General features: G+C 36.9%; 1 protein-coding gene and 1 long non-coding RNA gene across 9 annotated transcripts in view; one reads left to right on the forward strand and one right to left on the reverse strand.

Moving 5' to 3' along the window:
• Positions 1-19,022, forward strand: part of LOC105666499 — a 53,405-nt gene extending 34,383 nt beyond the window's left edge. Inside the window, exon 7 of the long non-coding RNA XR_001099336.2 lies at positions 18,849-19,022. This is a non-coding gene — a long non-coding RNA (uncharacterized LOC105666499). The remainder of the gene's footprint in view (positions 1-18,848) is intronic.
• LOC100647944 (dipeptidase 1) overlaps positions 1-21,725 on the reverse strand; it is a 152,706-nt gene that overhangs the window by 12,412 nt on the left and 118,569 nt on the right. For all 8 annotated transcript variants that reach the window (XM_048412037.1, XM_048412039.1, XM_048412038.1 and 5 more), the window contains 4 exons: positions 18,901-19,033; positions 14,242-14,392; positions 9,887-9,956; positions 4,936-5,112 (listed from right to left, as the gene is read on the reverse strand). In XM_048412037.1, coding sequence (XP_048267994.1) covers positions 4,936-5,112; positions 9,887-9,956; positions 14,242-14,392; positions 18,901-19,033 — 531 coding nt within the window. The remainder of the gene's footprint in view (positions 1-4,935; positions 5,113-9,886; positions 9,957-14,241; positions 14,393-18,900; positions 19,034-21,725) is intronic.

Here is a 21,725-nt window from a genome sequence, read left to right on the forward strand (position 1 = left end):
ATCCCCTTGTCGCTTCGTCATGATCGAGCCAGTATTGATTGTACCGGTGAAGCAAATAAGAAACACATATTGATTCTCTCTCGTAAAGATACAATTAGCTGGGATTTTAATCAAACTAATTGGATTAGTAGATATTGCTTGTCTCTTAATATCCGACTGTGATTTGATTTTCATATAATTCAAATTTTATTTTAAGAATATTTATATAATGTTTCAATATTTTTTTTTAAATTCTTCATCAAGTTCACATTAAAAATTCGCGCGCCTATTACGAATTTTATACAAAAAAACTTTCCATATGCAAAAAAGAATTAATAATTGCCAATCGAGTGCACGAACACATGGTTAAATGAAATTTAAGGCATTGTTTTCGTCGTCTCAAATTTAATCCGATAGATTAATTTGAAGCATCGACACAGGGTAATTGTCATTTCGACGTCAGTGATTGGCAGGCGCAGGGCAGCGATAGGATTAAATTTTAATCGAGCTTTGCACACGAGACTTAATCACTTACAATCAGTTTATCCAATGTTGTGTCGTTAATGTGAAATCACTTACGAATCCAATAATTGTGGAAGCTTGGCCACACGGTACAGCGTAAATTACCGCGAGAGCTTTGTGCTTTGAATGAAAGATCATCGCGATTCGAGTTTCTTCTGATTTAGAATCCTGATGATTTATTTCTTCAGCTTTCTGGCTTTCGTACGCGAACTCGACGAAAACCGTGGAGAGTATTACTGTCCGAAAAGGAAAGTTTGACGCACGTAGGGGGTCGTAAATATTTACATAATTGTTTAGCCCGAGTGTTTGTGATGCATGGGAACGTTTTAAAAACAGATTGTACATTCTCATTGGCCAGTTGACTTCCTTGTCGGATAAATCATGTACCTTCACGTATTGTAATCCCAATTTAATCCTACAGAATTCTCTGCAGAACCATTTTTTGCCAGCCTCATTGACCCAGCTCGTATATTATTTTATACGAGTATCCCGTGTGACTTTTTTCCACCATTATCCCAAGCGCGAATTCCGTGCCACGTTGAACATGTACTTTCTGCCCTGAATATATCCTCTTGGTCGTTTCGAACTCGCTTCGAATTTCCCTCGTTTTTCATCCCGTATGCTTTTTTCTCGATTCGTTTGCACGGGCCTGACACATTCAACGGACGAATTCACCCCCTTTTCCTTGTCGTTCAGCTGACGTTTCAACCGCTCGACTGGTTTCGAATTTCAGACAAGAAGACAGAGGAAGAAATAGATAGATAGATAGATAGATAGATAGATAGATAGATACATTGAGAGAGAGAGAGAGAGAGAGAGAGAGAGAGAAAGAAAGGCACGTAACGCGTTTTCATCAAATCCTACAACGAGGCTGGAGCGGGCCAACCCTGAACTTTTCGAAACACCCGACCTGGTTTTAGTCGCGTGTTTGCTGACCTAAAACCAAATAATCTCTTCGTTGGCCAACGTTTGCGAATAGTTGGTCAAAACGGATGGAACGGTTAGAAATATTGGTGTGTATTTTTGTATACATATACTTTCGAACTATAAGTATGTCAATCACTCGATGCAAGAGGTGATAGCCTATGATAGAGGAAACATTTTGATCTAGTAACTACAAAGTTTAGTTTCGACTATTAGACTTATTGCTGGGCTATTTACGAATGTATATATGTACGAATGTAGTAACTTAAATGGGTCTTAAAGTAAGGACAAGTAATGATGTTTTAGTTTAACAAGCAATACTAAATACAACGAACTGATTACAATATCGTCGTACGTCTTATTATCATACTCGGCTCTCAACTTCCCGATTTATACTCTCCGGCTCCTCCACTCACACTCTCCGGCTTTTGCACTCACTCTGACTTCTCTACTAATACTGTACGACTTCTAACTGATACCCCCTGGGCTAGCATCCCTTTGTCTTTTCTCAGCCCCACTACGCATGTGTTCCGCGAACACCCGTGGCCAGGGTCACGTAGGCCTTTTCTACGAAACTATTCACTTGAAGGACCGACGACACATTGATGGACCGGACGGCACCTCGGCTCTCGCGACATTGTTTATGGTTAACTTGACATTTTTCTTAGACCCTTTTCCACGATACTACATATATATATATATACATTCATGGGAAATGTAAATGTGCATAAATGGACAAAATGTATAATTAGGATTTAAAATTCATATTTATATTCAATATTGATTTCAACGCCAAAATCAATATTAATATTAATTATTACTTTTTCCATTAAATATTAATATGTTTTGACATTAAACATTAAAGGTTTACATTAAACACTTATAATTTATTATTTGATGTTAAATTTTATAGCTTCCATTACTATAAAACGAAAGCAGATTGAACGTAAATTTACTAAACGCAAAATATTTCCTTTATGTTTTTCAATCTTACTCGACCAATCTGCAATTTTAAAGTATCTCATGTCCTTGACATTATAACTAGTGTTACTATATCCACATATTTCATTAACTTTAAAAATTATATCGCTGTAATTGATTTCCAGAGTTCACGCACGCCTTTCAAAATTTGTTATTTAACATTAGAATGCCATGAACTTTAAGTATATATTATCTGAAAGGGGATTAAACTTAATGTCGGTTCACTAACTTTCAATGTAGCAGTTGGAAAACTGTAACTAAAACGTTAAAATTTATCGAGCGACCCAAAAAGCTACGACGACGCGACGGTCGGTAGTGGGTTAAGCATGGATTACATCATAAATGCTCACTAACAATTTTATCTGCTACCGTATTTACGCTCAAACTGAATTATTTTCTCCTGCTTTTTTGCGTACAAAGACCATCATTTTGGGCGGACCAACGAGATTGCTTGGAGATTTTAACAACGCTGAGCTTGTAAAAGATGCACGACAACTAGATTAGTTAGTGCTTCGGTTTATTTTTCAAAATGTGGTATTAATATTTACAAATTTTTTATTTTCTGGAAGAAGTATTCGAACGATTATCTATTTACCCCTGTCCAGCCTGGAAATTAGTTAAAATTCAAATATACTTGACAAATTCTAGAACTCGATTTTCTCGATAATCAAGCTTCGAACGAAAAAGATTTATGCTATACATTCGTTTCTTATTTTTTCGTAAGGAATCACCCGAGAAACATGTTGTACATATTATTCAGTTACGCTTTATGTGTATATAATGAAGTTAATTATTGAATATTTTATGATCCTGAAACAGATAAAATAAAATTTTCGTTGAAAAGCAACACTTATTGCTACAACTAAATAATTAATCTGTTAAGTTCAACAATCGTCATTGGCTTTGCCCTAGAAATTCAAAATGCAAAATATGAGGTTACCTTATTTATGACTTGATATATTTCTACTGGCGCGCTTAACGATAATTTATCGGAAATTTTTCAGAATTATACGACATTGCATATTTCAGCGTAATCAAGGGTAGGAAAAACATTGATGATTGTATTTTCCACGACTCTACGACTTGGTCCAGAAGAAATTCATTGGTCTTAATAAAATATCTACTTAGCTCCTCCGAGACGTAGAAAAACTCGTAACCGTATTGTTAGGACTTTATGTTGGTTCCTATCTCCTATATCCGGTTAATAGTTTCTACGCGGAAAATGTACATAGACACGTGCATACCGTGTTAATCATGCGAGCAAGCTTTATACATGTTGCTCTAGGAATCGCAATAGATTGAAATATACTACACCATAACAATAAATTTTTGCAAAATATTATGTTCTATTCGCTCATTTTTTTCTCCTGCAATGTTGTCTCTGGTATTCACATTGTTGAACATTTCTTTAGTTCATGAAATTTATCTTGTTTTAATGATTTTAAAAAGTTTAATAAAACGCGGTTTAATAAATCATCAGTGATTACCGTGACAGTTAACATGTGAACAATTGAGTAACATAAAAAGTAGAAAATCAAGAGAAGTGGACTTATCGAGTAAATGGATGAAGGTAGACAATGAAAACATACCACCCATCGCACATTTTCTATAACTGGTCAAACCTGCTCCGTTCGTATGCAACACGCGGCACTCTGCTGCACTCATTACATCACTTTGTGCAGGCGTCGAGTGCTTTTGGCGGTTCCACTCTTACACCGCGTCGTGGCGCCTTCAGATGAACTTGCGAACGTGTAAGTCGATTTTTCTCCTACCATTTTTATTCTTACTCTCTCTCTATCTACCTTCCCTTGGTTTACAACAACATTCTGCGCGACCCTCCCTTTTTTCGTCCACATTCGTTTCCGCAACCAAATACTTGGCTTTTTACGACGTCCTTTCTTCTGCTTTGTCCTTTTCTATACGTTCCTTTGCTAATTGACATACAGTTTTTCTCCTATCATTTGGTACTTCTGTTAAATGATACTGTGTTTATCGAGTTATTGTCGGTTTGTAGCGAAATCGAAGAATTTCAAAGTAATATATTTATACAAAAATAGCAGTTTCTATAGTAAACATTTTTTAAAATGTATACGCTAGTCAACATCGAACGATCTTATTATCCAGCTCAATATATATTATTACATTTAAAGAATAAGAAGTTTGGTGTTGAATATTCTAGCTTCATCAATACGTAAGATTTAACATTGTTTTATTGTATTTAATTATTTTTATGCTTGTCGTATTTAATAGTTTCTATTCTATTTTACATATATATATATTTTTTATTAATTTTTTATTGAACGCTCTGGTAGACTTTCGACACTACGTTTTATTGTCTAAAGGTTACAGTTGAAAAGAATTGAATTCTACTGGAAACAAGGATTTATGCAGTGTCCAATTCATGGAAAGGGAAGCGCATAACGTTCGTCTGATCGAGTATCGAAATTGGCTTAACCTTGCCGCACTATCCTATCGCATTTCCATGCACTCCTAACTTTTCCATGTCGATGTGGTTGCACGGGAACTTACCAGATTTCTAAGCACGTCGTCTGGCACGTTTCTAGTGGAATTGCAAAGTGCCCTGGCAGCACTGTGAGAGAAAATCACCGGTGCCCTCGTCGTCTGCAGGGCCGCCCTCATAGTCCTTGTTGAGACATGAGAGAGATCCACTAGCATTCCCAGTCTATTTAGTTCCCTGACAACTGCCTGAAAAATAATAAGATATAAGTATGCATATTTCATGCTTAATTTTTGTTAACCCTTACTCTCTAAACATCGACTTTTTCTTTTGAATAAACAATTGTACTTTCTGCAGTCGTTACAAAAATTATTGTGCGAATACAAATACTTCTATATGGAGAGTTTTCACACTTTTATATACTTCGAGTCCTTTGAACTTCATAAAATGATAAGAACTAGAAGGACGAAAAAAATAGCGACGAGAAAATTGACTAATCTTTTCCATAGAAAATTACTCTCTTTCATAACCATACCGTGAAAAAAACAGACAATACAATAATGGAAAAAGAAATTTCAAGCAAAATGTTACGTTATGAAACACAACGTTGACCCTTAATTAAATCAGCACATCACTGTGACACTACTGTATAATTTCAAGAATAATTTCAAGGAATTATCGCGTACGTTATCACCGCACACGTGACTGAATTAACTCTTGGCTCTAGGTAGGATAAATACCGTCGACTGTTAAACGTGCCGATGACGTGGCTAAATAATTGTCACGTATTTAAAGATCGACAGAGGTTGGCTTTCGATACGTGGATTTGGTCGAACCGCGTGTAATTCCATGAACACGGTTAGAATGCAAATTTTCATGCTGACCACTCCCGCCAAAGAGATTACATGATTTTATAGTTTGCATTACCTTCAGCCACGGTGAACTTTATTCGTACGCAAAACGACTCGAATTTCGTTTCGGCAGCCTAGTTTTCGAGCAGCCACGTGTTCCTGTTTTGCATTCGCCGCTGCCACGGACATTATAGAAATTAACTGACATAACGGATGGTCGTGTATTCTGTCGTGATGCATACGTATACGTGCTCTTTAATTAACAGAACGAAACTCACAGAGCGCAACATTGACCGTACAAGGTTGCGTTGCTCTAACAATCTTTTTTTCACCCTCTCCAGTATCCGCCACCCTAGCGAACCTTTTTCTTCGTTCCATGCACCGTGGTTTTCTGTTTCATACCGTAGCCCGATTAGCGTATAAAACTTAATTGCCCGTGAATCGTGAGCAACTCGAAAACGAAAATATACACGTACTGGCCATACACTACATACACTGCATTTTGAACGTATTATTCTGCGTCGATTTTTTCATCTCTGGCGCGGCCGCTGTGTTTTTTCAGTAAGATCAAAAACCAAAGTGTACACTGTTGCTCATGAATACATGGACATTTTAGTCGATTTGTATTCACGATACACGAACGTTCACTGCAAACAAACGATCGAAAACATTTTCTTATGAAATTACACATTCTACATACGCGCAAAGAAAAGGAACGGGATTAATCGAACAATTTCGTAATCAGAATTTGTACAATTCAAAAATTATTGGCGACCAAAGTGGGGGTGCTGGTACATCGTAGTGCTGAAAATTGCTACGCCCTCTTTGCTCCTTAATGCCGCGGTAAAGTAATATGGGAGCCCGGCAATCTCGCACAATTACAACATGTGCCACTTGGAGGCAATTATTCTGAAACGCCGGAAGGGTCAGTATATATGTACGTGTGCATGGACTTAAGAGATACCTTTAATTCGGCGCGATTTCACAGGGCGTTGATTAAGAAAGATGATCGGAGTTTCTCGTAACACGAGAGACGGGATGGTCCCGAGGTATTACGTGCGAGAGAAGGAGGAAAGAGAGGAGAAGAGGAAAAATCAGAGATCGTGAAGGTAAAGGATGAGAGGGGATGGATGGTGGTAAGGTTGAAAAATAGCGTAGAGGACGAAGAAGCGTCGGCATTTCGACTGGCGAACATTAGTCGATGGCGTAAGCAAGCCGCCTCTCCTATCGCGCGAAAATAGAAGAAAAAAGCTGCTGCGGTGCATAGACCAGGACGTCGATACGAGAGAAAGGAAAAGAAGGAACACAATGGGCGCTGTCTTTTTTTTTGCGAGCGCACTCCCGTTCTAACAAGAAGCCAGTGATGTTCGTTTTTCTCGGTATGCGCGATTTTGTACAGACAACGAGGACGAGGTGTTTCCATCGATTTAAGCTACCTTTCCGCGCAGCCATTCCTTCTTCATAACGAATATTTAAACGTTCGCGCGTTCTCAGATAACGAGATTCTATTAGCGAGGTTGCTGGAAATAATTTGACTTTGCGGAAGCTATAATTTTCACGCGCAATTCGAGGGAATATTCTACCGTAGACCTTTGAAAAGATGGATTATTTTCTGGCATTATCAAATGGCATATCAAAAGGATATGGCTTAAAAAATATATTTGTCAAAACTTTTGCAAAAAAACCATGGTGTATGTGTTATGTCCATACAAATTTCATTGATCGATCTGGGCAATGAAGTAACAACGAATACAAGATATTCTTTCAAAAATTGATGTAACGTATTTCCTTGAATTTTTAAGCTTATCGCGAAGAATCGTGTTCTGGCTGAGCTATACCGCGTTTCCCAGTGTATGTATTCTATAAAGAAAAGCGTGCACGTGCTTACGCGAAGCAACGAAGGAGAATACCATGGGTGTGCAATACGAGTGTTAGGTAATCGAAGAAGGAAATAGAAAAGGAACAGGGAAAATATCGTAAATATCGTGTACTAGTGTACATACACATCGAAACGAAATCTTTTCTTGAAATATATTTGGTCCACAAGGTACAGAGATGCAGTTTCGTATTTAAATGAGAAAAATATTCCGTGCAAAAGTTACGCGGCTCACGAGGACAAATAAATATGTAAATACGAAGCTGATCGTAGGATTTCCAGCTGTCAGTTTCTTTTATTTTTGCATCTGTTTGCGATCACTTTTCTAACGAAACGCGCTGTTTGTTTTCAGCTTTTTCGTTCGCCACCATGCGGGTCGGCAAACTTCGAACTGGTGGATATTTTTTTCGATATTATCTTATTTTGTTCAAGAGAATAACTTTCATACCTTATGCTATATAAATGACGACAATAGACAAATATTTAAGACTTTAAAGTATCCTGATATTTATTTTTAGTGAAAAAAGCGTTCAATATTATAAATATGAAATTCGTAAAAATATCCAGTTTGAATCTTCCTCTTTCAGAATTAATCAAAATATGCATGTACTTGAAATATTTATATTGCACGCGAGGAAAGTAATTTCCTTCGATATTATAAGTATTAATAATATTATCATTTTACGAAAAATGTTTAGCTCGATATGTCAGTTTTCTTCATCAAAAGCTTGTACCATCGAATAACATAGACAACGCAATTTCCTCGCGAGCGTCGTGGAACGAAATATTAGATTATTTCTCAGCGATTTATACGAAAGATTCGCGTCGTCGCCGGATGCTTATGTAATGTCATACAGTGGTATTGAAAGCCACTTGAATTCAATATCGAAAGAAACAAACGCGAGGAAAATCCTTTCGGGAACTCGGTTACATCACGAAATTATTTACAGTCTGTATTGTAACAGCAGGTCGAGGCGAGGGTGCAGTAGGAGAGAGAAGCAAGACAACCGGGAATAGCTTTGAAATCCTCGGATTAGTGGAATTTTGTAGTAAATTGTCTAGCAAGGTTGCCATGTGGTACCTTCGCAATAACGATTTTGTACCGACGTTGTTTCAATATAGTCGATGGTGTGCTTGAACAATCGAGCTACGTCTGGCAATGTAGCTTGCACACGAACACAATGGAAACCGTGGTCCACGATGGTGCGCATGTAAATGAGAGGGAAAAGAGGCAAAGAAGAAGAAAGAACGGGGAGTAACAAAGAGAAAATGGTGGAAAGGGCAGCATCCAGTAGAACGAGACGAGAATTCGAAGGGGAGAGATTAGTGAAAGAGGGATGGAAATACTGAAAAGCAAAGGTGGTGGGGAAGATAGCAGAGATGGCTTATTTGATTTACGTTCTCGCTTGCATCTCTTCCGCTTCCAACCCCTTCCTTTCTTCTTTTTTTTATCACGCGACAGAGACTAGCACCGAGAGAGTGCAAATTCCGCAAGATCGATAAAAAATGCTCCATCTCGTCCCCATCTCTGTTCACAAAAAAATTCACCAGTGTTTCTTTTTCTCTTTCTTTATTTCTTTTATCTTTGTCGTCAGTATATCGAGATTCGTGCAACGAATTTCGGCTGGAAAATTTTCCCCATTCCGTTTTAACAATTGAAACTTCTCCGCGAGATTCTATTAAAATAGGTCACGCGCTTATAACTTCAGGAAGAATGAAGAAATGTGGCGTAAATAGAACGCGCATCGTCATTGATTGCTTTTCATTGATTATTATTTACCTTCGTTCATCGAGAGTACTACGGTTACTTATAAATATAGCGTTTATCGCTCGGAGACGATCGATCGATCATTCTTTAATATTTGCCCGCCTACCTGTTTTCAATACGCTGTAGAAACTGTTCCCAGCGAAATGTTAAATGAGATGGAATATCTTTTCAAGAAAACATTTTCATGTACTACCTTGGTCGTTGATGGCACAGTTATTAATATAATCGCCGTACAGCTTACGTTTTAACGAGTATAAGTAACGTAGTTTAAATATAATATTTCGCGCAATTGATTTATAAATTCAAGCAATGTATTAATATTTATTCCAATGGAATTAAAATTCGATGGAATTTGATTTAAAATTGCTTGCTCATTATGACGTACAAAGATAGCAAGAGGGATTGTTTATTGACAGCTTATTCGACTTAAAAATTATCTTTTTGTAAAACAGGGAACAGTGACTTATCATTTCTTTTCCTTGTTACCTGCATATGCATGTATATGGTGACTTCGTTTATTAACTTACCTTTCCAAACTCACTGAGGCCTGGTGTCGAATCCTGGGTACTGTTCGTCTCGCCAACTGAACAGACTGCCCTGCCAAGAAAATGTCTGTTAGAATTCCTTTCTTCTTTTGCGTGAAGCCGCCGGAAGATTTAATAATTTTTTAATACACACGCTTTCTGTCTGTTCACTTGGTAAACATGGATTTCTCACGAGTTCATTTTTCATTTGCCAATGGAAAAATTTCATTTAATCAGAGGAAGGAAATGCCAGGTCGAAATCCTACGAATCGTTTTAAAATCGAGAAATAATTTATCACCGCGCGGAAAAGCAATTTCTGATCGTAAGAACAGTTCGGCAGAGGCGTAGAATCGTTCGGGGGTGGTCGCAGTTCAGAAGGTAAAAGATCGAAAGATCGTCGGCGACTCGCGAAGCCATAGAAAATTTAATCCGAGCCACGAAAGCCGGTAATCTTTCTTCTCCGGTCGATTCTCACCTCGATGCCGATGTCACCGCGGAAACGTTTTCAGAGGAAGGAGGGTCGACAGCTCGTCGTCATCGAGAACCGCGGGAAATCCAATCGTCTTGGCAATCCCCCGTTCCCACGAGGAAATAGCGGACGAAGACAAAGGAGAATGTGAGAAAAAGATGGAGAGACGGAGGTCAAGGATTAGAGATCGATTAGGCCTACGTAACATTTTCTGTAAAGCGATTCCGGTATCGTCGCAAGAAAACGATTGTTTGATAATAATTAGAGACGAGACCAAGTTCAATGAAAACAGAGTGGCTGACGAAAATATTGGGACAGTTCGAGAAATTTTTCATGGATATATTATGTGTGTTATGGAAAATATTTTGAAATTTCGTTAGCACGGTACCGAGACATGATTATCACGATTACATTGGTCAAATTTGAAACTAATCTGTAAGTAATTAGTTCGGATAATCGAACTACTTACTTTCTTACTTGCTGTACTTTTGTTTAGTCTCGACTGATCCCTAACTTTTCAGCCAACGCAATTACAATATGTACACGAATTCGTTGTACACGGAGGCTGAATTCCATTAGATAAAATTTTCTCGGCATGCTTCCCTCACATACGTATCTACTTTTCCTTATCCGTGACACCTTGCGGCGAAGCACGGCGCATTAGGCCTGTAGAAGAGAAAAATATGTAGCATCGAAACAGAGATTTGTTCGAGGACAACGTGACTCTGGTTCTTATTTACAGCGCCGCCAGCCACGGCGTCGAGGGACTCGTAAAGTAGGCAAGGATTGAAAAGCAGGCTGTGAATCGGGTCGACGCGGCGGCTATTGTCGTCTGATACTTTGGACTCGAACTGTTAGTTACGGGTAACGATATCGGCCATCGAGTAGTACATTTTGCATTTACAATCATAGACGAATACATAGCCGGCTCGCTCCTCGTTGCAAACTCTCGAGGGTATAAATTCCAGCTTTGTGACAGGAATTATTCTATCTTAATGGTGAGCTTTCGGTGTGGGAAGTATGTAGGTCGTGTTGTGGATACGCTTTAAGGTCTGTAGCTTCGCGAAGTGTTTTCTGTAAAATTGATGCTCAATAGCGGCGTATCTGCTATTTGAAAGGAACTTGTTATTCCGTTGCTCCTATCCGCCGCGTTCGATACGTTTTTCGGGCTTCTATCTATCGAGTTTTTAACCACCCGTTGTTCTACCGGTGAAATAAGTTTGTTGGTTTTTGTCGGATATCTGAATGGATATTTGTTCGTGAATCGTATCGACAAAAATTTATCAACACTGGGATACAAATTTAAGTAATTAAAGTAGTCAAATTCATGTAAATTCATGTTTATGGACGTTGTTAAACAAATGGAGCCGGAGATTTATTGTACCTAAATTGGATTTAGACCCAATGGAGCAAAGATGAAGAAAATTTTATGTATTTTTCCAAATTATGTTTCTTATAAATGCTTAAAAATCTACAATCTACTCGTTGTTGAGCAAACAGAACTGTAAAAAGTTCCATATAAAACGCACGATATATCTATAAAAGACTTTTTACGTTGAATTTTCAAATACTTTCGTAAGTCACCGTATCTCAGAACTATACGACTCGCAGGAACAAGGATTTAAAATGTTTACCTCGCCGTTCGCCAGGGTAAAACCCAACAGAATTGAAAAGATGCATGAAGAAAAGCTTTATTTACAAGGGAGCCCGGTACAGAGCGTGGGGTATCGTGGGACGCATAAAACTTGCCTGTACGATTGATGTCCTCAAGGAACTCACATTTCTAGCTCGTTTCGACATTATTCTAGTAGCAATCCCATGTTTCTGGAAAGTCCGAGCGCGACGATTTCGGGATTCTCGCGAACAGAGAGAAAATAATAAGAAACTTTGCGGGCTGTAAATGCGGGAACCCAGATCGGGTCTCCGGAGATTGAACCGTATAGCGAACACGGGGAATTTCGTTGAAATATAGCGACTGAAAAGGAAACCGCACGAAACTTGTTCGATGCAGAGAGGAATCGATGCTGAAAGAAATTCCTGCGAAGGATCAACTTCTCGTAAAAGGAATCGGTTATCGGACGTACGGGAATCTGTGGACTCATTGAGGCATCTTTCGGTCCATTCACTGCTTAGTTAGGATCGAATAAATATAATTCGCATGAATTTTTGTCTCTAAACACAAGGAACATTTTTACGAATTTTCATGCGGGTAATTCCTATACGTGCTATGTACTATTAACGAGTCTGCTTTACTCTGGACAATTTGGTTAATTTACAGTAATAACACGTGAAATTTGTCAAAACGTAAGTGTCTTACCAAAGATTTGACAAATTTCTATGAAATCTTTCTATGAGATCTTTCTATGAGAATGAAACGTATAGAATCTGATAAAAAAATGCTGCATCAGAAAATAAGAGAACGAGTAATTTTTGTCGCCATTGTAAAGTTTTGATTTCAATTGAATAGCATTGAAATGAATACGAACGAATGTAATATAAATATAAATGAATATAAATGAATATGTAGTATTTGAATTTCATCTTTTCTTTATATAGTTCGGGATCAAGAAACGTCCTAATATCGATGAAAGGGGATGTACTATGCTGTGTATTGAGACAGGATTGTCGATCAGAATCAAAGTTCCTTTGTTTCCTTTCGAAACAAGCTTCTTTTGACCGTTCATTTCTTCGAACGTAAGACGCGAATGGAGGTTTTTGGCAGGGTACTGAAGTCGCTGAGATGGAGGAAATTTTCTGTGCGCCAAGGTTTCAGATTGCGTCGAGCTCTTTCAGGTTGATCGGCCATGGCATAGGTTTTTCTTCGGCGATGGATCACGGTACAAAGCGGGGCCGAACGACCTGGTAAAAAGTACTCGTAGTAGTCGTATTTGACGAAAGAGCGGGACGAAAGAAGTTTCACTGGCCGATTAATTGAAATGGAAAAGGGTCCTTTGGTTGAGAAATGTTTTGTACGGAATCAATTCAATGTGCGATTTCGGTTGATAGCAATGCTTTCGGGACTTCCTTTTTTCTCACCGAACTGAAAGAATACCATTTTTCTTTTGTACGTTTCTTTCACGATCCCATTATATTTTTACGGGGTATATTTTGTACTCGGTAGCATAATTAAGAATAAAATTAAAAGAATTAGCATACGAATAGAATGGTCGACTAATATTGGCAGCAATAAACTTTTTCCATTGAATACTAATGTGCTCCTTCCGCTATTATTATAAGTGTTCCATTGAATACTTGCACTCCGAAAATTTGTACGATCAATCTTTTACAGTGAAAATTTATGAAACCGAAACGAGAATTGTAACTTAAATGTTTTATTCATTTTTATATTTAAAATCATTCTATCCTTTGTTATGCCACTCATTGCGGTTTTGCAGATGTTTGTACGTACGTATAAAGACCTGAATTAAATCACTTGGTCGATACAATGACAACATTTCGACATGAAATTGCGTGTGTTGTAATTCAATCGTTAATTAAATTGCTCGTAGATTCTGGCTTCTCGAATTGATTATCGATTTATCGCAATGTGAATTGTACCGAGTATATTTTGATACATAATTAATGGACTGATATTATAGAAAATGATACAGACACAGTTAAAGGTCTATCAGGTCAATTAGGCAGTTTGGAAGACTATACACGGAATACAGAAATACTAAAATAAATTTGGAATCCAACTTATCTTGTTCGTTAAGTTTAACACCAAATGTTGGAAACTGAAAATTTAACTCTGTTCGATCGTAGCTGTTGATTTATGCATATAGGTCCATAGCGAAAACATCTGCCTCCGCTCCTACCCAAACTTTATTTAGAAGTTTGACTATAAATTTTTTTGGATCTTTCGAAAGTGGTATGGAATGTACTCACCAGGAAGTATCGCAAGCATGCGTTAAGGTAAGGTATCTCGCGCCCAGGCCGTAAAATGTCCTGAGAACACCTAAGGAATTCCCCAGGGAGTGACCACCTTCCACCCCGATAAGACTTGCGATTTTGCCTTCTCGATGCGCTTCGATAAGACCTACACAATATGAAAAAGTACCACTTTGTTTAGTACGTTTATTGCATCCGTATATTTGAAATTGTCCACATTTGTTCACCAGGAAAGGATAAGTTATGCTCGTTGAGAAAAATAAACACGTTATCGATGTATCGATTTAATCGTGATTGAAAGAGCAGAATAATAATAAAGAACAGAATAATTTGAAGATATGCCGACAGTTAGAAAAATATGTATTTTTAATCTCTGTTCCAATAAAATGTCCTCTTTTTCCCCTCAAATATTCTCTCAAACTGGTTCTCCACTTCAATAAAAGCCATGGTAAAATTATTTTTGTCCTTTTTGTTGGTTTTTTTAATGTTGCCCGCAAATTTCTAAAAGGACGGGAAAGTGGGTGGAATTTGCATAGAAAAATTCTTATCACCGTAGACCAATGAGGTATCAAGGAATTGCTTGGAACAAGTTGAACACGACCTAGTATTCTCATACTAGATTATTCAAATCGAGTGAAGAATACGTAAGTACGCAAATAATTCGCTGCTTGTTCGTTTTAATAGTAACAGAATTGTAGTTTCTTCCTGAATGAAGGAGGCTCTTTATTTTTTGATTTTTTATTTACCCAGCATCAGTTGTGCTTATGTAGTTGTCAACAGTTATCGTTGCCTATTTTTAAACAATGAAAATACAGAATAAAATCGTTTCGTTACATACACATGACGTAAACTGGTTGAAACTCACGTGAATCTTATCTGACCTTTTTTAAATTTTTCACTCACTGAACAATTTATAATTTCTTAATTCTACCATTTATTTGGATTTTGTTTGTATTTGGTTTGTTGTATCGTTATGAGATTAGGTGATCGTTACGTACTATTCGACCATCGATTCTCTTCAGCCAATGATAAGTATCCATATACGTATGAATTTAATAAGTCGATCAGTCATACGAGGTTTTGCAGAGTTTAACCACCAGTTTCTCTACGAATCACCTTCTTTTCCACCTACTACCCTTTTCCTTCCACGACCTTGTTTCGGTTTCTCACTTGGCGGAGCTTCTCAAGCTTATGAAAATGGTTGACAGCTTTCTGGAGCAGGTTACTTGTGAGAAGTTTTACAAGGCGTTTGCTATACTTCGCTCGACTCCGACTGTCACACTTGCCTTACGTCCTCCTTTCATTTTTCTGCAACGGCGCATGCATAACGTGACCTTTGCTTTACGTTTGTTGCACCGTGAGTACGCACTGCAATTCCAACTGGCAAAATTCTGTTGACGACTGTTTGTACCTAACCTTCCGAGTTACTTGCAATGACAGAAATTGAAATGACAATTATTTTAGAACTTGCACTATTTTCCGCACTATTTCACGTTGTGGAGTGAAATAAAGGTAAAATAAGTTGTAAAATAAATTTTATAAAGTAAAGAAGCTTCATTATGCAAACATTTTTGTCTTCCTATTAGTTCGGATATGGAAGACTCTACTATCATGTATATACTTGCGACCGTAATATATGTATGTAAGTCAATAACAAATTGACATATGTAACTCAGTTAAAAACGTTAACACGAGTACAACGTCCATTTCTATATTATTTGAAGTTCAAATACGAACTTCAAGATGTAGGTCACAAACTTCAAATACGAGTGCGAAATTCTAAGAATCTAGTGCAAGTTTAAAATAGGTCACACAATTGGAAGTTATGCTAACGTACTGACCATTCATCGAAGATAAATTCTCTTTCCAAAGTACTCGAAGAATTTTGTTCACTCCATAGTGATAAAAAATGGGGTCGTAAAATATTCAACGGGAATATTAGGGAGGTTCTTTTGCGAAGGAAAAACGTGGGCGTAGAAACCGCATTTGACACGATACTAAGTTGCAAATTGATGTTACAACACTCTGATAGGATTTGTACGAAGCTTCGTATTTTTTTAAGTATCCTGGTTGAAAATTTTTCGTGCGTCGAATTTAAGTTATACTGTCTCATACTGTATAGGAAATATTAGCGTCCATATCATAAATTTTAGATTAAGAGCAAATTAAGACTGGTTTTACGATCATCTTCAGGTTTCAACTATAAAAATGAAGATTATCTCGAACCAGGACTGTGCTTAAAATTTCAATTGTAAGGATTCTGTATTATAAACATAACTTGTCAAGAAGTTCCCTACGGGGCTTCTGGTTTTATTTAATTTCGTATATTTCCGTTACGTTACCCTGGTAATGGTTTCCGCGTGGAACTGTCTGGCTTCGTTGAGAATTCAAGGAAAATGCATGTAGAGGCTCAAAAGACAAGTGAAAAGTTCTATTCCTGACTTTCCGTTGGATGTTCCTTTTGCGACCCCGATTCGGTTTCCTAGTTGCCAGAGTTTCTTGAGCTTATGAAAATGGCTGACAGCTTTCCGACGTGGGTTACTTGTCGCCGAAACTTTTGCAAATTTCCTCGCGCAGGTTATAGACTCCTTCGTTTTTGTTTTTCTTCCTTATCATTCTCTTTCGTCCTTCTCTGTGGTAATTTTCCAAACTCTTTGCCAGAGGAATAACTTTGCGTTTTTAAAAGTCCGAAACTTGCGTATTGTTTGATCGAACAAAGCTGGATGAGAGAGAAAAATGTCTTTGGCGGCAAATAGGATTTTATCATATTTTTAATAGAACCGTCGCCGTCGACGAATGGATTGAACTTTATTACGATATTTGAAAATTTTAATTTAGTTTGCGAAAGAATATTCGGTGTATTCCTGGCAAAGCTATATTTTACGAAATATAAGTGCGCCGGAATTTTGACGTCAATCTACGCAGTAATGAATGAAACTAAATTTGCTTTTAAAAAACGTGTAGGAATTGTTTGTTCGATTTGTGAAATTGTTTGATTTAAACGAGCAAATAGGATATTTTCGTGGAAACAAAGCCTCGAGTTACAGTGTATTTTTGCACTACTTTATTCGTTAACTCAGTGAGAAAATATAGGAAAGAGTAGAAGCGACGTGAAAATTTGCATGAAGGCAATTTTATCGATTAACTAGCCGCCGATAAGCAAACATTTTTCTCAACCGTCGGTAAAGCTACGACAATATGAAACGGTGCTACCAAGTTGGAACCAATAATTACTTTCCTCTTGAATGATACTGCTTCAGAGAAATCGAGCAATTAATACTAGTTTCCTTTGTCCTCTTGAGTTTCCTCGAGAGCAAACTCCCTACCCGACTCTGTCGTTTTGTTGCATCCATTGTTACTTGCAGTTGGTACGCGATTCTAGCAATCTAATTATCAGTAGAACAAGTAGCAACATCTTAAACTTGAAAATCTGTTTTGTTACTGCTTATTGACTGTTATTGTACCGAGTTCCTCAAAATTATTAATTTCCATCGCTTGTATAAACTTCGCAAGATAATTATAGAAACTTATAATTGCATTATACTTTGTTCAATTCGTTGAATATCTTTCATTTTATACGAGGGGCGACTCGTTTCAACAACTCTCTACCCATTAACATATACACTGCTACGAAAATATGGCTGTTTATCTTCAGGAGCTGCACAGTTTGTTCATCAAAAATATCTTTAGCTTCAATGAGTCATTAAATTTTCGTGAATTAAAATGGGTCATACGTCCATTTACGTAGCATTGATTTTTAATTTTATTGATTTCGAATTATATGCAAAACTGTTACAACGTAATTGTTTATCTTGTACATCACTTGGAAAATATTATATACAAAAATGAGTTTTCATATTATTTGAAAGAATAAAGAAGAGATTTGTTTACTGCACTTAGTTCCTATTTTTTTATTATATTACATTTTCATTTTCCAAAGTAACTTTTACGAATTGTTAGAATTGTTAAAATAGTACCTTCTCGTACATATAATTTAGCCTGAATAATAATTAAATAAGGAGCAAACAACATCGAAGTTCCATTCCACGATGCAATTTCTGCTGTAGTAAAATAAAGAATTGTAAATCTTTCGAAATCCGTTGTAATGCATTGTTCGTTCGTAGAACGTAAGTCTCGCTCTTTTTCTGTTTCTCAGTGCTATGAAGCTGCATTTTTTATTTCTGTAGCAACCTTAGGGAATCGTACCTGATAAATATTGCTTGCACCATTACGTACACCTTGATATTCTGTGCACCAATCTTCCTCAAGACGCTCTTATCTCTTCTTCGTAAGTTGAACCGAACAAACTCTAAATCTCATATCTTGCATTGTGAAATAAAAACTGTTATATAGTTTAATGTTTGAAAGAATAATTTCAATTATATTAAATGTATGCTGCTTTATATATGTAGATCTTAAAGCTTCGGTAAAATATAATCAAAGTAGTAGAATTAGTGCGATCAACAATTTTATTCGCATAGCAATTTTATTAATGTACTTTTCATGTATTACTTGGGTCAATGATTACTAAATCAAAATACTATTTAATAATTTAAAAAATTCATGTATTTAAAAAAAAGATCCATGTTTCTGTCCTTTTCCAGATCAATATTTGGCAATTAAAAACTGATCGTGAATTGAAGTTTCGAAGCTCACCTTTGACGGAGGTAACCAAAGTTAAATGTTGAGCATTCATCTCGGCGAGCCGGCGGATCACGTCGATCTGTTCCAAGGAAAGTTGAACCGCATTCAACTGTGCCGCACCGCATGGAACGTAGGCAGACCAAAACTGAAAACAATTAAAGCAAATGTTACGAATAGTTTACAACTTTACTTCTATGAGAGATTACTAAAAACACACGTATAACTCTTAACCTTTTCTAAAATACTTTAATAATTCTAACATATTAAATTGTGGGTAATATAAGCCGAAGATGAGAGGCGATGAGTTCTTGATAGAAACATTTTTAATAAATCATGCTTTCTACTTATTTCGCATATTTATGACATACATATTTAACGCTTGTCGTATTGAGTAGGATCGAAGACTTTGATAGAGTAAAGTGGATTCGGATGGATTATTATTAATATTGTCCACTCATTTGCATGGTTTCGGTATTGTGTGCCGCTAGTTAGCTACTGATTGTAGCGGGTAATACGTCCATAATCATAACACTTGAGAACACTTAGCACTGGACGATAGACAGTTAATTAACACTCGTCGTTGTACGAGCCGAATTACATTCATATGCTCGCGTGGAGTGCTTCTCCCTACTTTGAAAATTATTGTGCACGGACAATTAATCAGCTCGTACATTAACGCTAATTTCGTTTCGTGTCAAACAACGAAAGCATAATATTGCGGCAGAAAAATAATCGTAAAAATTGAATTATTAGGTATGTACTATAACATACCAAATTACCATTTTATTCATTATAGATGCTTTTTTATAAATATTATTTTATTCGATAGGTAAATGGGATGTAACACGTTGACGAACGTATTTCTCGATTAGGAATGATTTCCGAGTACTATTAAATGATAAAAGAAACCAGTTAATAGATCTTGTTGATATTAAATGCTGTTATAATTTTAAAATAAAGATTATAATATATTGTGGCGTAAAGAGAATTGTCGAAAGAGATTATCGGTTAAAGCTACGCGATACCTAAATGTTATTAAGGCTGTACACGAGACGGTACCTAGTGATGAATAAAAAGTTTTCTGGAACAGAAGGGGACAAAGCAAAGAGCAATGAGGCGCGCCTCTGCATTTCACTAGGTTCCGCTTTGAGAAGCAACGTTACCAATTACTCAGCGGTCTGATTACCGTAGAGTTTCTGTGCCAGTGTAAATATTGAATTTCGGCTCTCGTCTAACCCGATTGGCATCCCTGATTCCCATGGTGCAGCTGCCATGACGTCAACGTTATTATACTAATCGCGTGGCGATATAACATCGGCGGTGGCAACATGAAATTTTATGGAAAACAAATCACCTTTTAAACAAAGGGGAATGATTAAGTGAGATACACGCCGTGAGCTCGGCGGTGGCTCCTTTGTTAATTTTACCCGCTCAGCATATTTTATACGATATTCCTTAATTTTCGTTTAACTTAATTTTAACGAGAGTGGTATAAGAGAGGAAAAAGAATTTTAATCTTCAACGAGAGTGGACAAAGGGATGTCTTATTAAGTCAATCAAAATTACAGGTTTGAAAAAGTTCGAATATTCAGTTAAATATCGCTTAGTAAATCCGAATCGGCTCTTAAATTTCCATTAATCGCTTGATTTTCATTGGAATTTATATTTTTCTACCACAGGATTCAATTTTTCGGATTTTATCCACCGATTACTATTTGCAATCTTCGTAATGAAACGTTTATCTCTCGTACTCAATTTTTTATCAACTTTTGTGGCAATGAGTACGAAAGAGAGAGAGAGAGAGAGAGAGAGAGAGAGATACAAAATTATAATATTTGTAATACTTAACAATATCTTCAATATTGTCGTAACGTATATTTATAAAACTTTAGTAAAACCATTGTACAAACTAGTGCTTGTATCCCTATAACATATAGCACAAAAATAGTATTATCTTCTTATTCTACGTAACGCAATTGTAAATCGATCGTAATTATAACATTAATGAAGCTTTAACGCGATTTAAACGTTTCCAAAGCTGGGGGTAATGCTGAAAGCCAGGTAATGAGAAGATGGAAACAGCAAATATAAGTTACACAAGGCTTCATTTTACTTTAACTTATGCGCTCCACGTTTCGTAATTTAAATCGGCTTCGTATAATTATTTAAATCTACTAGATTTTAATGAGAGTCCTTTATCGCTGAACACGATGCCCCTTTTGAAGTCACCTGTTATTAATTAGTCGGTTACAAATTAACCGGCCGTCGTCGGTTTTCCTTTTTTTATAACCAGAATGTTTCCGATGTGAATATAAGGAAAATGGCTTCTCCATCTCGAGCTGGAAAAACGGATTAAATATGAAGCGAGACAATGTTTCATGGTTGGCTTTTTACACCTCGTACTCAGAGAAAATAATTGAGTTGTTGCCGCGTTGCTGAAACTTTCACGGTAAATTGGGTATTTTCCCAACTATAAAATGACAGGATCCAGCTAAAAGGCGCGACACTGGATATTCTCGGAACGCAGTTATGTGCGTAAAAATGAAAAATCTAACAGGAGTTTGTATATCGCGCGTAAAATGTTTTATGAACGTATCAAATAGAAATTCTTTTCCTTGTTATATCCGTTCATCTGAGACAGCTAAATTTGCTTCTCTACATGCACTATATGCTTTCACTCGTATACTTATAATTTTAAGATCGAAAGATCTGACATTGTTTATTGATCGAGTCAACGTTTCAACCAGTCAGCGAAGCGAGTCTGATAAGTCTATCTCTTCCCTGACACCCGGTACAGTAAGTAGTAACACACACTAAGCGTGCATATACAGGTAGTG

Source organism: Bombus terrestris, chromosome 14 (assembly GCF_910591885.1).
Source record: "Bombus terrestris chromosome 14, iyBomTerr1.2, whole genome shotgun sequence".
In the NCBI taxonomy this organism is placed as follows: domain Eukaryota; kingdom Metazoa; phylum Arthropoda; class Insecta; order Hymenoptera; family Apidae; genus Bombus; species Bombus terrestris.